This window comes from Gymnoscopelus braueri (assembly GCF_963280865.1).
Source record: "Gymnoscopelus braueri genome assembly, chromosome: 10".
Classification (NCBI taxonomy): Eukaryota; Metazoa; Chordata; class Actinopteri; order Myctophiformes; family Myctophidae; genus Gymnoscopelus; species Gymnoscopelus braueri.
Genome location: NC_137611.1, coordinates 4,192,369 through 4,209,237, shown reverse-complemented (window position 1 = coordinate 4,209,237; position 16,869 = coordinate 4,192,369). Strand labels below are relative to the sequence as shown.

The window sequence follows — 16,869 nt, the reverse complement described above, 5'->3', positions numbered from 1 at the left end:
AGGGGGGCGTGTCTCCACTCAGTCTAGATGAGGGGGGCGTGTCTCCACTCAGTCTAGATGAGGGGGGCGTGTCCACTCAGTCTAGATGAGGGGGGCGTGTCTCCACTCAGTCTAGATGAGGGGGGCGTGTCTCCACTCAGTCTAGATGAGGGGGGCGTGTCTCCACTCAGTCTAGATGAGGGGGGCGTGTCCACTCAGTCTAGATGAGGGGGGCGTGTCCACTCAGTCTAGATGAGGGGGGCGTGTCCACTCAGTCTAGATGAGGGGGGCGTGTCTCCACTCAGTCTAGATGAGGGGGGCGTGTCTCCACTCAGTCTAGATGAGGGGGGCGTGTCTCCACTCAGTCTAGATGAGGGGGGCGTGTCTCCACTCAGTCTAGATGAGGGGGGCGTGTCTCCACTCAGTCTAGATGAGGGGGGCGTGTCTCCACTCAGTCTAGATGAGGGGGGCGTGTCCACTCAGTCTAGATGAGGGGGGGCGTGTCCACTCAGTCTAGATGAGGGGGGCGTGTCCACTCAGTCTAGATGAGGGGGGCGTGTCTCCACTCAGTCTAGATGAGGGGGGGCGTGTCTCCACTCAGTCTAGATGAGGGGGGCGTGTCTCCACTCAGTCTAGATGAGGGGGGGCGTGTCTCCACTCAGTCTAGATGAGGGGGGCGTGTCCACTCAGTCTAGATGAGGGGGGGCGTGTCTCCACTCAGTCTAGATGAGGGGGGCGTGTCCACTAAGTCTAGATGAGGGGGGCGTGTCTCCACTCAGTCTAGATGAGGGGGGCGTGTCTCCACTCAGTCTAGATGAGGCGGGGCGTGTCTCCACTCAGTCTAGATGAGGGGGGCGTGTCTCCACTCAGTCTAGATGAGGGGGGCGTGTCCACTCAGTCTAGATGAGGGGGGCGTGTCCACTCAGTCTAGATGAGGGGGGCGTGTCCACTCAGTCTAGATGAGGGGGGCGTGTCTCCACTCAGTCTAGATGAGGGGGGCGTGTCTCCACTCAGTCTAGATGAGGGGGGCGTGTCCACTCAGTCTAGATGAGGGGGGCGTGTCTCCACTCAGTCTAGATGAGGGGGGCGTGTCCACTCAGTCTAGATGAGGGGGGCGTGTCTCCACTCAGTCTAGATGAGGGGGGCGTGTCCACTCAGTCTAGATGAGGGGGGCGTGTCCACTCAGTCTAGATGAGGGGGGCGTGTCTCCACTCAGTCTAGATGAGGGGGGCGTGTCTCCACTCAGTCTAGATGAGGGGGGCGTGTCTCCACTCAGTCTAGATGAGGGGGGCGTGTCCACTCAGTCTAGATGAGGGGGGCGTGTCCACTCAGTCTAGATGAGGGGGGCGTGTCTCCACTCAGTCTAGATGAGGGGGGCGTGTCCACTCAGTCTAGATGAGGGGGGCGTGTCTCCACTCAGTCTAGATGAGGGGGGCGTGTCTCCACTCAGTCTAGATGAGGGGGGCGTGTCTCCACTCAGTCTAGATGAGGGGGGCGTGTCTCCACTCAGTCTAGATGAGGGGGGCGTGTCCACTCAGTCTAGATGAGGGGGGCGTGTCTCCACTCAGTCTAGATGAGGGGGGCGTGTCTCCACTCAGTCTAGATGAGGGGGGCGTGTCTCCACTCAGTCTAGATGAGGGGGGCGTGTCTCCACTCAGTCTAGATGAGGGGGCGTGTCCACTCAGTCTAGATGAGGGGGGCGTGTCCACTCAGTCTAGATGAGGGGGGCGTGTCCACTCAGTCTAGATGAGGGGGCGTGTCCACTCAGTCTAGATGAGGGGGGCGTGTCCCGGTGGAAAAGTGACGCATGTGCACACTCTCTATTCCTGTGTTTTATTCTGGCGTATCTTGAAGACCAGGCCCATACATGGCAAGTTGCTTTACTCTGTCCTCTATCCATGTTATCCACTTATTATAAGTGGTCGTTGCAGCATGTGCTGGAAACTAGAAGAAGGGAAGCAAAGAAAGCACCATCATGCAATTGTAAAAACCTTTAAGATGTGCTGTGTTCCTCTTTTCAGGAGCATGAAAAAAGATGTTGGAGCGTCGACTTCAACCTGATGGATCCCAAACTCTTAGCTTCCGGTTCTGACGACGCTAAAGGTAACGGACGATGAAGGTTTGCTTAAATCTCGTTATACGCCGTTAAGAATAGCATGTTTCGGCAAAAATACATAGTAAAACACACGAGCCGAGATACAGGCTTTTTTCCCCCAAATACTTTAAACAGCAAGTCGATGGAGCAGTAAATCTTTGGATCATTATTATCTCGTGGTTCTGTGAGGGGGAAAAAAACAACAACTCTCCTTCCTCGTCCATGGCAGGCTGACGCCCAGGGTTGCCAGATCTGCTCATTATAATTTCCCCGCAAGATTTTATTTGAAAATAGCCGATCTACAAGCTCACAACGCGACGCGTTGTGAGCTTGTAGATCTGCTATTTTCAAATAGCTGATGCACATGTTAAAGTGCTCATGTGGCCCATAGTCGCTTCTTTTGGACTGGTTTTCCTAGACCTGGTTGCCTGTTTCTCTCACAGAATCTGGCAACACTGGCTGCGCCTTAGCGGAAGGCAAAGAGTTTAACACTAAACAGCATTTCAGTCGACCTTACTTCATCAGGTCAGGGTCCCCACGGTCATGAAATTCCTGGAAACATTTTGAAATAAAAATTAAAAAAATCCAGTACTGGAAAAGGTTTGGAATTGATCAAAGGTCCTGGAATGTATCAAGGGTCCTGGAAAAATATTTGGCTATGCATTGTTTTTGGCTATTGATTTTTTTTAATACAAAACATTTTCATAAACATGTATAACATTACACAAAATATGTAACATAAGTAGTTTTTCGCCAAACGGGCTGTGTAACACCCCATCCGCACTGCGACGTGATGCGAGACGTGACGCGAAGCGAGCGGGCGATGAAATCTCATTAAAATACATGTTTTTGAATGAGACCGTCCTGACCTACCGCGAGCGACAACGAACCGTGCAACGACGTCGTCCACAACCTCCTATTTTCGCTCGCAGGGTCACTATGCCCTAATTTTGCACGAAATGTTGAATGAAATTGTACTATTTTATATTCTATGCTTTATTTTTTGCTACACTGCCTATCTTTGGGCATTGTACATAGGAGTAAGAGACACATTATTGCGCTGAATGATTGTTTTATAGGCCTGGAAATTGGGCTAAATATTCTGGAAAAGTTTTGGAAAAGTTTTGGAAATTCATTGCTAAAAATGTGTGGGGACCCTGAAAAGACTATATGACTAAATCAAAATTTGCTGTCAAAATCAACACTGGTCGTCACAGAATATCTATCTCCAGTATGATGGATCCCCTGATGGTTGCTAATCACTGAGGGTTTCACTGTGCTTCCGCAAAAAAAAGAAAGACAATGTCATCGCGACCTCCTGTTCGCTTGTTATACGCCGTTAAAAATAGCATGTTTCGGCGCAAATACAAAGTAAAACACAAGAGCCGAGATATAGGCTTTTTCCCCAAATACTTTAAATAGCAAGTCAATGGAGCAGTGGATCTTTGGATCATTATTATCTCCTGGTACCAGGGTTGCCAGATCTGCTTATTATAATTTCCCTGCAAGATTCTATTTGAAACTAGAAGGTACTGTTCCTGAAGAAACAGTGTGGGATCGCTAAGAATGTTGATGGTATTGAGTATTGATAGTGTTAGTAGAGTTAAAGGTTTGAAAGGTTTAAAGGTTTTAAAGGTTTGAAAGGTTCTAAAGTTTTGAAAGGTTCTAAAGGTTTGAAAGGTTTAAGAGGTTTGAAAGGTTTGAAAGGTTTGAAAGGTTTAAGAGGTTCTAAAGGTTTGAAAGGTTCTAAAGGTTCTAAAGCTTTGAATGGTTCTAAAGGTTTGAAAGGTTTGAAAGGTTTGAAAGGTTTAAGAGGTTCTAAAGGTTTGAAAGGTTTGAAAGGTTTAAGAGGTTCTAAAGGTTTGAAAGGTTCTAAAGGTTTGAAAGGTTCTAAAGGTTTGAAAGGTTCTAAAGGTTCTAAAGGTTTGAAAGGTTTGAAAGGTTTGAAAGGTTTGAAAGGTTTGAAAGGTTTGAAAGGTTTGAAAGGTTTGAAAGGTTTAAGAGGTTCTAAAGGTTTAAGAGGTTCTAAAGGTTTGAAAGGTTCTAAAGGGTATTTACTTTAAATTATTTTTAGTCACTTTAAAGTATTTTTTACTAATTTTTACAACTTTTAAGTATTTTTACTATTTTTTCCAACTTTTAAGTATTTTTACTCATGTTGAGTACTTTTAAGTATTTTTACTCAGTATAAGTACTCTTAAGTATTTTTAATCAAGGTACTTACTTTAAAGTATTTTTAGTCACTTTATTTACTTTAAAGTAGCTTTTACTAATTTTTACAACTTTTAAGTATTTTTACTCTTTTTATCAACTTTTAAGTATTTTTACTATTTTTTTCAACTTTTAAGTATTTTTACTCATTTTGAGTACTTTTAAGTATTTTTACTCAATATAAGTACTCTTAAGTATTTTTACTCAATGTATTTACTTAAAATTATTTTTAGTCACTTTATTTACTTTAAAGTAGCGTTTACTAATTTTTACAACTTTTAAGTATTTTTACTCTTTTTATCAACTTTTAAGTATTTTTACTATTTAAAAAGTGAAATATCTCTAAAAGTACAACTTATTTCAAAAATTCTAATGGTAGCCAATATGTCCTAAGTAGGCTGAACGTTATAGAGTTGGAACGGAGTTTCTAGTTAAAAGTATGAATTTCTCCATTGAAATGAATGGGAGTTTTTTAGAAGTAAAAAGTGAAATATCTCTAAAAGTACAAATGATTTCAAAAATTCAAATGGTAGCCGATATGTCCTGAGTAGGCCGAACGTTGAAGAGTTGGAAATGAGTTTGTAGCTAAAAGTATGAAGGACTAGTTAGCCATCAAAAAACGGGCGGAATATAGTATATAAATAGTGGCAATAACATTAGTGTGATCGCTTTAGCGATCCCACAAATAGCCGATCTACAAGCTCACAACGCGACGCGTTGTGAGCTTGTAGATCTGCTGTTTTCAAATAGCTGATGTACATGTTAACTCATTCACTGCCAGGCTTATTTCAAGCTTGTTGATCCATATGCCAAAGGCATTATGGATCAAACGGAGAAAAAAAATTCTCCGTTTACATTTTAACATTGAAGTGGATGGAGCATTAACTTTTTGAAAATCGTTTTCTCCTAGTTCCTTTGAGATAAAAAAAAAAAAAAAAAAAAAAAAAAATTAAAAATGTTATTTTGAAAAAAAAATTACGTGACGTCAAAAGACGTCATTGGCACTAATGGCACACTGAAAACGTCCGTCAAAAGACGTCATTGGCACTATATGAGTTAAAGTGCTCATGTGGCCCATAGTCGCTTCTTTTGGACTGGTTTTCCTAGACCTGGTTGCCTGTTTCTCTCACAGAATCTGGCAACACTGGCTGCGCCTTAGCGGAAGGCAAAGAGTTTAACACTAAACAGCATTTCAGTCGACCTTCCTTCAGCAGGTGTTGGGGGACAGGTGTCTTCCTCATGGTTTGCCGCTGTTTTTGCTTCTTTTTTTTCCCCACCCTGATCACGTGTTGTGTTTGTCTTCCAGTGAAGCTGTGGTCCACTAACCTGGACAACTCTGTGGTGTTGTGTTTGTCTTCCAGTGAAGCTGTGGTCCACTAACCTGGACAACTCTGTGGCCAGCATCGAGGCCAAAGCCAACGTGTGCTGTGTGAAGTTCAGCCCCACCTCCAGGTATCACCTGGCCTTTGGCTGTGCAGGTACAACAACACCTCCTCCATCACTCTACACCAGTGGTGGAAAGTAACTAAGTACATTTACTTAAGCACTGTACTTAAGTACAATTTTGAGGTATTTGTACTTTACTTGAGTATTTCAAATTTCCAATACTTTTACTTCTACTCCACTACATCTCAGAGGCAAATATTGTACTTTTACTACACTACATTTACTTGAAAACTTTAGTTACTAGTTACTTTTCAGATATAAACTATGATATAATGAAACATACATTAACCACTTTAGCCCTATTTTATACCTAGGCTATTTGAAAATAGCATATCTACAAGCTCACAACGCGTCGCATCGCGACGCGTTGTGAGCTTGTAGATCGGCTATTTTCAAATATTTAGTACTTTTACTTTTGGTACTTTAAGTACATTTTGATGCCAATACTTTTGTACTTTTACTCAAGTAAATTTTTAATTCTGGACTTTTACTTGTAACAGAGTATTTTTATATTACAGTATTGGTACTTTTACTTAAGTAAAGAATTTGAGTACTTTTTCCACCACTGCTCTACACTCTCTAAGCCACTGGTTCTCAAAGTGGGGTCCGGGGGACCCCCAGGGGGGTCCTTGAGGGAGCTCCCGGGGGGTCCCCAGCTAAATGATAGATTAGGCACCAAAATGGACCCTTATATGGGTCTGTAACTCTTGAGAGTGTAACAAATGGAACCAAATGAAACCGTTAAATTAACATTGATTTTTACAATATAAATTGGCGTCCCAGAGATAGAAATGCCATAAAATGGGGGGTCCGTAGCCCTAATGCTTGTCAAACTGGGGGTCCTTGCAATTAAAATGGTTGAAAATCACTGCTAGAGCCGTAAAAATGTTCTCTTATGGGGGTCCCTGGCATATCTTTTCAAATGGGGGTCCACGGGCTAATAAGTGTCAATTTGGGGGTCCTTGACATGAAAAAGTTTGAGAACCACTGCTCTAAGCATCACGGCTGATCTCCGCCAGACTTTTCAAAGCACGCATATGCGTGGAATTTGCTGCGGAATTTGCTCTGTGCTCAAAGTGATGAGTGAAGGTGCCAAAAAATTTGGAAACATTTGGGTCATAGGACCTTCGTCAGTGCTATGGTTTTCAACGTATTATTGAAAAAATTGTAAATGTTGTACAAGACATATTAAATCTATGCTCTAAAACTGAATTAATATTAGAGCTCAAGACAAAAGAAAGGACAGGGGAACACACAAGTACTACATGACTTGACCCATCAGACTGTAGTTCACATACTCCACGACCTTTGAATGGCAGTGTTGATTTCGTCGACTAAAACTATGACGAAACATGTTGATCGACTACCTTTTTTCACTGACGAAAACTACATAAAAACGAAGCTACGATGACTAAAAATAAGACTAAATATATTGACACTTTCGTCAACAAAGACTAAAATGTTAGTGAGGGACTAGTGGCGATCCAGTAGAACTAAAAGACAAGTAATTTTATGTTTTTTTTCTCTCTGAAAATAGCCGATCTACAAGCTCACGTCGCGCTGCGACGCGTTTTGAGCTTGTAGATCTGCCATTTTCAGCATGCAACCAAGTGTAAAATCAGCCATTATGACGCCATCAAGGCACCGCCAACATACATTTTAGTCGACTATAATCTTATGATATTTAGTCTAGACTAAAACTAGAATAAAACTAGATTAAAACAAAAACATTTCAGGTGACTAATTATGACTAAAACTAAATGGAATTTGCTGTCAAAATCAAAACTGGAATGGACCCCTTTTGAGTCCATTCCAGTAAATAACGGTTTACTCCCTCAGCCATATAATTGTCTTTACTTTCTCCACAGACCACTGTGTACACTACTACGACCTCCGCCACACTAAGCAGCCAATCATGGTGTTCAAAGGCCACAGGAAAGCCGTCTCCTACGCCAAGTTTGTCAACGGAGAGGAAATCGTCTCGGCGTAAGTCAGCTCTTCCTCTTTGCATCATGAGTGGATTCCATGAAACGATGTTAAAACGTTTGATATGTTTTCACTGAAGCAGACAAACTGCAAACACGCCACGAGGGCTGTCACCATTACATGTTTAAGTTAGTTGACCATTAACACATTCGGTGCCAGAGTTTTATTTAAAGAAGTGACGTCGAGTGCCAGAGATGTCACCGTTTGTAGCGCTACGCTGTTTACAGCTGTAGACTCCACGACGACTAGCACCCGATTGAAAACAACATATGCGTGCACGATGGTGGATGGTCCTGGCTAACGCCTGGAACAATAACGTCTCTCACGCCAGCCACCACGGCGGAGTGATCTCTCGGATCGAACGGGACTCGTTTTTCCCCCACTGTAAAAAGTTAAGAGGTTTTTTTGCAAGGAGATAGAACGGGAGCGGACGGGAGCTTTTTTTTTGGCACAGTGATCCATCTGTCCCTTCCTTCTCAGAGTCACCTGATTCCAGAGCTGCGCTAGCCCCCCCCCCCCCCCCCCCTTGTGGAAAAAAAAGAGAGAAAAAAAAAGATTGATAACACGGTTTTTACACACTCACGTCCGTTTTTTTATTTGCCTCTGTATCCTGTAAATGTTATGTATAAACAAATGTGTGTGTGTGTGTGTGTGTGTGTGTGTGTGTGTGTGTGTGTGTGTGTGTGTGCCATTTTCCCCACCAGCTCAACAGACAGCCAGCTGAAGCTGTGGAACGTCAACAAACCTCACTGTCTGCGCTCCTTCAAGGGTCACATCAACGAGAAGAACTTTGTGGGCCTGGCCTCCAATGGAGACTATGTGGCTTGTGGTGAGTGTCACTACAGAAAGAGTGACAAAGATCCATCTTTTCCACTATATATGTACATGAGTCTGTTTTCTAATTAACCCATTAAGACCGGGAACGCATCTGTGTCTTTTTTTGGGCGGTGAAACCGCCCCTATAAGTGAGATTTGGAAAAATGTACAAATATCTTGGGCAGTGAAACCGCCCCTAAAAGTGAGGTTTGGAATTTGTACAATTATCCTGCGCTGTGATTGGCCAATCACAATCTATTCAGGACTGTGATTGGCCAGTGTCACATGACACATGTGCATAGCCCTATATAAGCAACCATAACTTAAAAAAACCCATAAATTTGTTTTTTTTAAGTTATGGTTTCGTCCATCATAAAGAGTGTTTCAATAAATGTATTTATCTTTTGTACATGATTGATCGACTCCATTCAGTATTGTGATTAGCTAGCAAGACACATGCTGTGATTGGCTAGTGATACATATGACGAAACTAATCTAAAACCACTGTGATGTAACACTAGTATATTACTTAGATACTGTCCATTTCGTGAGAACAGTAAAGAAGAACTCAAAGATCACTATGGCTGAAATGAGAAAAGGGAAAACCGATATTGAGAAGAAAATAGAAAGTCTTCCTAGAAGTGGCTCTTTAAGATCAAAGCATACATCAGAAAAGTTTAAAGATGGAATTGTGACAAAGCATAGATCTGTCCAAGGTTACAGAAGAATTTCAGGCAAACCTAAGAATTCTAAGAACACAGTTACCAACATAATACATAAATGTAAGAGACGAGACTTGGTGACCATTGTACATCTTGGTGAGAAATATAACAATTAATTATTATTTTTTTTAACCATTGTACATCGGAATATGACTTTCATAAAGAGTGTTTCAATAAATATATTTATAGTTATTTAGTTATATAGTTATTTATTTTTTGTACATCATTGGTTGACTCCATTCAGTATTGTGGTTAGCTAGGAAGACACCGCCCACTTCACACAGGGTGTGATTTTTTTTATTTGAGCTACAAAGCATTATTTTACACTTTGGGCTATTCAAAAATAGCTATTAAAAAATAGCAGATCTACAAGCTCTACGAGCTTGTAGATCTGCTATTTTTGAGAAATCGTGAAAATGTGTGCAAATCTTTGATTACATATATTTTTTAAACAAACATTTATAACTCAAATATTTGCTTCATCATGGGGGTCCCTGGAACAACATATTTTGAGATGGGGGTCCGCGGCCAAAATACATATAATTTTGGGGGTCCTTGACATGAAAAAGATTGAGCACCGCTGATATAGAAACATAGGTTTTTCAGAAAACTGTTAGGATTTAGAAAAATGTTGTAATCGGCCTCAGGTCTTAATGGGTTAATAGCGTACTTCTAATCTGTTCTTGTGTGTGTGTGTGTGTGTGTGTGTGTGTGTGTGTGTGTGTGTGTGTGTGTGTGTGTGTGTGTGTGTGTGTGTGTGTGTGTGTGTGTGTGTGTGTGTGTGTGTGTGTGTGTGTGTCCACAGGCAGTGAGAACAACTCCCTGTACCTCTACTACAAGGGCCTGTCCAAGACGCTGCTGACCTTTAAGTTTGACACGGTGAAGAGTGTCCTCGACAAGGACAAGAAAGAGGATGACACCAACGAGTTTGTCAGCGCTGTGTGCTGGAGGGCCATGCCTGATGGGGTGAGAGTTAGGGCTGTGTGCTGGAGGGCCATGCCTGATGGGGTGAGAGTTAGGGCTGTGTGCTGGAGGGCCATGCCTGATGGGGTGAGAGTTAGGGCTGTGTGCTGGAGGGCCATGCCTGATGGGGTGAGAGTTAGGGCTGGCAAACCAATATTCCATATTCCAATATTATTCGAATATTGGGAACATATGTATATTCGGATATGAAAATTAAAGGTAGGGTAAGTGATTTTCTTTGGTTATAATAAGTGTTAAATAGCTCTATATTCTGATGGTACTCATTGCTATAGAGTGTTTGTTCAGTAACAGGAGTCTCCTTGTCTCTCCACCTCTTTATTAAACAGAACATTTTCGTTTCAGTTTCAGTTTAATTTCCAATTTGATCCAATCGGGATAGAGAACTCTATCAGGATATAGATTAAACAAGTGAAATTGGAAGTGATGACACTAAGAAATGAGCAGACAAAATTGGAACTGGAACACTATACAAATGAAGCTTAAAAATGGGTACTTTCTCCTGATTGGCTGAGATTTTGACTCCTACCGGAAAATGTATTTTCTGTTTATTAACTGATTCACTATCAATCGCGTAGATCTACGTAAACTAAAAACAAAATCCAATTTGACCCAAAGACCAAGGTGATATGATTTTTCGAAGATCTAGACTCCTATCCACTTCCTTGTTAACTTAAAACTTAAAAATTCTGTATCTCGGCTCCTGAGTACTTTTTTTTTTCAATGAAAAACTCTTGGCACTGGCTAAAAAAATATGAAAATACCTCTGGCAGTTAATGGGTTAAAGAGCTGGAGAGACAAGGAGACTCCTGTTACTGAACAAACACTCTATAGCAATGATTACTATTAGAATATAGTGCTTTAACCTTTTAACAAAATACTTTTTGTTTTAACCAAAAATATCACTTACCCTACCTTTAATATTTATTTGACAGGGACAATACAAAAAACAATGTATGAAGTTATACTTATATAATTTTATTGGATCCGAGCACTCGATACATTGTTTTTTGTACTGTTTCTGTCGGAAAAAAATAGTTTTGAAAAATATATAATAATAATAATAATAATAATAATATTCTAATATATTCGAATATCTGCAAAATGTTAAGACCAATATTCAAATATCATTTCTGAGGAAAGTTGACAGCCCTAGTGAGAGTATTAGTATTATTACTATTAGATGTTGTAGTGTTGTACGATTATAGTAGTAGAGGCAGAAAGGCAAATGTGAGCCAGTGCAAGAACCCATATACTATGGAGGAGCCGGGCCATTTTCAGGGGAGCTCAGAAATCAGTACAAAAATGTAAGAAAAAAAGATTCAGAATCTTCAAATATTGTTTGAAAACCATTTGTCAAATGGGAAACTGCTAGTTCTCTTAGTACAACAAAGGTCAAATCCATCAGGGAATTTTCTAATGTGTCGAATGCATTGCCTACATGCAGTTCTTAGTGGAAGTTAAGGTTTTAAATCAGGGATGATGCAACTGTGATGATGTAGACTAGAGGGCCACTATATTTCCACACTCACTCCAGAGGGACACATTGCATATACTGTCAGAGGGCAGACACCTCTTATCTCTGTATTTTAACCTTTTCCTTAAACTAATGCCGTACTTCGCCATTCTATGTCACACAAAATGAGCTTGTAGATCTGCTATTTTTGCTATTTTTTAATTGAAATCCTGAAAAGTTGAATTTTTATTTAATTTCAAATGCATTTAGTTATTCTTATGTTAACTCTTTCACTGCCAAGAGTATTTTCATAAAGTACTCCCCCAGTGCCAGCAATTTGCGTTTTTTTTTTTTTTTAATTTTGTAATTTTTCATTCAAATAAATTATCTGATTGGGTTTTTAAACCCATAATACAGTTCTACCAGTAGAGAGCAACAAATCGACACATTGATGACCTCGCTGGCTCACTCGCCCCCTCCCAAACAGGCTCACGTCACATCCGGTCATAACCGGATGTTGACATTTTCGACAATCGTTGGTTGATCGGGCTAAATTACGATGTGATACACGACTACGATGACTGATCGTCACCCAGACCAAAGAGAGTAGACGTGGACCTCTCCGTTTGTTTTTTATACCGTGTGAAAAACCGTGACTTTCCCTATTCTGGCCGAAAATGACCGCGGTAAAAAAATGAGAACCGGAAACGGAATCTGCGTCATGAAACCGGAACCCAATGAGTCTGAAGGAGTCAGGAAGCGAAAGTGATCATGAAAAATAAACAGAATTGCGCGACCACAGTAAAAAGTAAAAACTCGGGATTTCTCGTGCTGGCAGGGAGGGTACTCGGGAAAAACTCGGGATATCTCGGGGCGTGGCACTGAGAGAGTTAAAGTTGTACAATGCAGAATCACAAATAACGATTTTTAGCAACCTCTGCTGGTCACTACCGTCACTGCATACAATTTCCGTAGTCCTCGATTACCCAGAATTCCATTCGTTTTCACCGGAAGCCGGAAGCGTTTCAAAAAGCGATCTTTTAATTGTTTTATACTATCTACGGATCGTTTCTCTTAGCCAGTGGAGCATTAGTTACCATGAGCTGTGCTTTCTTTTTCTGTTCTTTTTCGATCTTCCAATCCTACATTCTCTTAAAATCAGCGTGAGGTTCCTTTTTGTTATTAGCGCGGTAGTTCCTGGCCAAACAGGAAACCGTTGCGTTAGTTCCTGGCCAAACAGGAAACCAGTGCATTTCCGCCTCCGTTTTCCGGCCAGATGACGTCATTTCCCCGGGAAAGCCCCCCCCTTCACCGTTCAATAGTAAATATATAAATAAAAGGCTTCCGGGGGTGAAATTCATGGAGTGGGTGTTGTGAAACTTTTGCCACTCACAAAAGATATACAATTTAACTTTAGTTTTGTTGAAAACTTTCCTAGTATGCCTTTAACTTAAAGCGTAAGTATAACTAATAGTAATTAAAGCGGGTCATGTTTGCATGTTCGGAATTGTAAACCGCTGAAATCAATAATATATCACTATTCTGATATCAACCTGCGGGCCGCATTAAGTGAATGTGGGGGCCGCATGTGGCCCCCGGGCCACCCGTTGCCCATGTATGTTTTAAATCTTAAGTGCGAGGCAGGATTGTTATATCACAAAAGAAGCATGTTTTACTGCACACCTACCTAAATAAGAGTCATAAAAACCTGTAAATGAAATGTTCTGATATTCTTGTGTTTCCATATCTTTCAGGAGTCAAACGTGCTCATTGCAGCAAACAGCCAAGGAACAATCAAGGTCTGTGTTTTCAATGTACTTTTGTCTCCGCCAGGCCGAAAGGCATGGCGAGAGAGTATGTTTTGCCCCTTGTCCGTCCGTCCGCGTGTCCGTGTGTGTGTCCGTCCTGTCTGTGTGTTAGCAGCTAATGGCCTGATCCGCCTTTCTGCAATATTGGCTGTGCTGGAGTTGGGCGGGAGTAATACCGTTGACTGACAACCCCTTCAGCCAATGATAATTTTTCCCCTTCAGCCAATCAGCAGTTCACCAGTCTTAATGTGACGCAACGAGACTTTTGAGACAGCCATACCCAAAATGGGTTGCCTTTTTCGGATACAATGGTGTCACTGCCCGCCCCTACCGGTTCTCTAAATTTTTATTTTTAAATAGGCTTTGTCATGATTAATTGACCACATATATGAAGTTAAACAACTAAATTCTATCCAAACGATATCTATCTAAGTAAATTCCTTGCCTCAAAATAGAAGTTAGAGAGCTTTTTGAAGTAAAAAAATAGCGGAGAATTGGCCGCACAAGAAAAAGATGGCTGCCGTTCGTGTTTTGGGCTCACTCGAACTCGCCACCTGATTGGCCAACGTAAGCTGTCAATCACAGAACAATGAGCGACGACGCTGATAGGCTCGGCCGTTTGGCATACACAGCCAATATTGCAGAAAGGCGGATCAGGCCAGACTCACTCCTGAAATCAAATGGAAATGAGATTTCCGGAGGGAGGGTTTACCAGGCTAAATCTCCGGCACCGTTGGCCCGGTCGCTCCGAAACTGTGCACAGACACTCCCTGGATGCCAATTCAGAACCTCTGCCTCTTTTCACATGGGCCTGTTATAACGCCACCAGGAGGCCGATTTGTGTAAAACCCATTTCTTTACATTACTCCTACAGATTTTATCCAAACGTCATGCAAATCGGTACACAGTATCTCTATAGTCATGTGATCAACACGAATCTGTCAGATTTCCCATATTCCATCCTCATTGCCTATGGTTGGCTTCCAAAGTTTGCAGGATTGGTCAGTTTTGAACAAAAAGCCTCAAACTATGCACGCAGCTTGCGATTTCCGTGAATTTTCACACGCACATTCCCACTAGGCCGAGGAAGAAATGCCACCCTTTTCACATTGGCCTGTTATAGCGCCACCAGCAGGTCTAATTTAGCAAAACACATTTTTGGAACAAAATGCCTCAAATCATGAATGCAGTGTCTGACTGCCGTGAAAGACCTAAGAATAAATGGCACCCTTTTCACATTGGCCTATTATAGCGCCACCAGGAGGCCACAATAACGTACCTGACCTGGCGGAGACCTGTGCTCCGAGGAGCACTTTTTCTAGTTTGGCTCTGCATTTTCTTCACTTATTGTAGCCTTTCTAGTCCATAAGTGATCCTTTTGTTTGAGCACTTTGGAATCAGGTTAACAGTTCCAAGTGTACCTCACAAAGTGCCACGATGCGACACATCGTGAGCTTGTAGATCTGCTATTTTGAAAAGATTTGTAGACATTTGAAAACTTGTGAAATGGGACATTCTGCATATTGAGTACTTTTACTTTTGGTACTTTAAAGGTTTAATGACATTCACTTTTACACCACATTCAAAGTCTTTGTCCTGGTCCTTCAAAAGTGTACAAAAAGTTTTAAGTGAAAATTCCATTCCAGTGATCCATGGCAGGTGTTTTTCTCTCACATTTCTAAAGCCTTTTCAACTGCAATGAAAAAAGAAATCTTTGCCTGCGGGTGTCGCTGGTGAGGGATTTTGCCTGTCAATCATCGCCTCTGCTCCGCCCCCCCCAAAGGAAAGAATAGGGGAGGGGAGGGTCGAGGAGGAGAGTGGGCGGGATTAATCGACTGTGACCTCACTGTCGAAGGGCCAAGCTCAGATTACTTTTCAGCCTAATTATTCAGAAAACCCCAGACCACAGAAAATCCACTGAATGTTCTAAGTTCAGGTTTTTTGGGTGTAATTGAGGTCATAAAACCCCAAATAAAACATTGAAAATAAAAAAAGTGAAAATGAATGTCATGATACCTTTAAGTACATTTTGATACCAATACTCTTGTACTTTTACTCAAGTAAATTTTGAATTCTGGACTTGTACTTGTAACAGCACTTCTAGTACCTCTACATTGCAGTATTGCTACTTTTACTTAAGTAAAACATTTGAGTACTTTTCCCACCACTGGATGTGTGACCTTGGAGGTGTGGAACGAGTAGATTCTCGTCATCCCTGCTTAACGATATTTTTTCCATCCTTTTCTCTTCAGGTACTTGAGCTGGTCTGAAGACCCGACGCGTCTTTATCTTCACCGTCTTGCGGAGGAAGAGGAAGGTCCTTCAGGCTCCTGTTTGTCTGGCAGAGGGACCAGAGGGTCTGTTTGCTGGGGGAGGGTTTCCCCCGGCAGCTGGTTTTTTAGAGGAAAAGCCTGAGAACACTGAGGGAGAGAGAAGTCTAATAATGGAAGCCCTTCCTTGATTTTAACGAGCTACAAAATGTGCATACTGCGGTGGTAACAGACTCTGAGCAGTGCGTGGGTATAGTAGGACGGTAGATGTACTGAAGACACTTCAGAGGAACAAACTGAGAACCTTTAGTCTGCACAACAATGAGTCATTTGAAAGACTTTGTCTTTTCTTTCCTTTCTTTTTTTTTCCAATAAAGTTATTGACTGAAATAGAGAAAATGATGATATAATTTTTAGGTCAAATCAAGACGTTTGTTAATAATCGACCGACCTGTGTGGCTCTCCTGGGTACATCTAGCCAAAAGATACGTGTAAGTTTGCATTATCTGTTTTTAAAAAGGCCAAAAGCACAAGACAAAAATAAAATGCAAAATGACCCGTCTTTACCTAAACGTTTCTTGACCCTCCCTCCCACCCTATTGTCGGTTTGTGTATTTGTGTTGTTTTACTCCCCCGTGTTTGTTTAGTCTTTGGGTTTCTCGGCTTTGGCAGGAACTCATTTTTATGACAAAGGACTTGAATGTCGTGTCTACGAGCAGATTTGACCATTGTTTAGTTTTTCAATAATTTTGTCCAGCATTTACTGTATTAACTCTTTAAGACCGGCAACGCATCTGTGTGTCATTTCGTTGGGCTATTCAAAAAATAGCAGATCTACAAGCTCATAGCGCGGCACCGAGTGCCGCGCTATGAGCTTGTAGATCTGCTATTTTTTGAAAAATCATGAAAAGTTGTGAAAATATTTAATTTTTTATTAATTTTTTTGCTGACATTTGTAACTCAAATCTTTGCTTCTGGGGGTTTCCTTCAACTACATATTTTACAGATGTTCGCTTTAGAAATATATAATCCAAGATTTTGCCATTGAATTTTCACGATTTTTCAAACATAGCAGATCTACAAGCAGGTGCGTTCCAGG

At 41.7% G+C, this 16,869-nt stretch overlaps 1 protein-coding gene across 5 annotated transcripts in view; it reads left to right on the top strand.

The window, feature by feature from the left end:
• Positions 1–16,551, top strand: part of cop1 (COP1 E3 ubiquitin ligase) — a 54,399-nt gene extending 37,848 nt beyond the window's left edge. For 4 of the 5 annotated variants that reach the window (XM_080440495.1, XM_080440492.1, XM_080440494.1 and 1 more), the window contains exons 15-21: positions 2,001–2,082; positions 5,647–5,763; positions 7,600–7,717; positions 8,422–8,546; positions 10,061–10,221; positions 13,447–13,491; positions 15,753–16,551. In XM_080440495.1, coding sequence (XP_080296621.1) covers positions 2,001–2,082; positions 5,647–5,763; positions 7,600–7,717; positions 8,422–8,546; positions 10,061–10,221; positions 13,447–13,491; positions 15,753–15,770 — 666 coding nt within the window. In that variant the 3' untranslated portion in view covers positions 15,771–16,551. The remainder of the gene's footprint in view (positions 1–2,000; positions 2,083–5,646; positions 5,764–7,599; positions 7,718–8,421; positions 8,547–10,060; positions 10,222–13,446; positions 13,492–15,752) is intronic. The other variant, XM_080440493.1, reaches the window with a different exon arrangement.
• Positions 16,552–16,869: the final 318 nt, after the last annotated feature.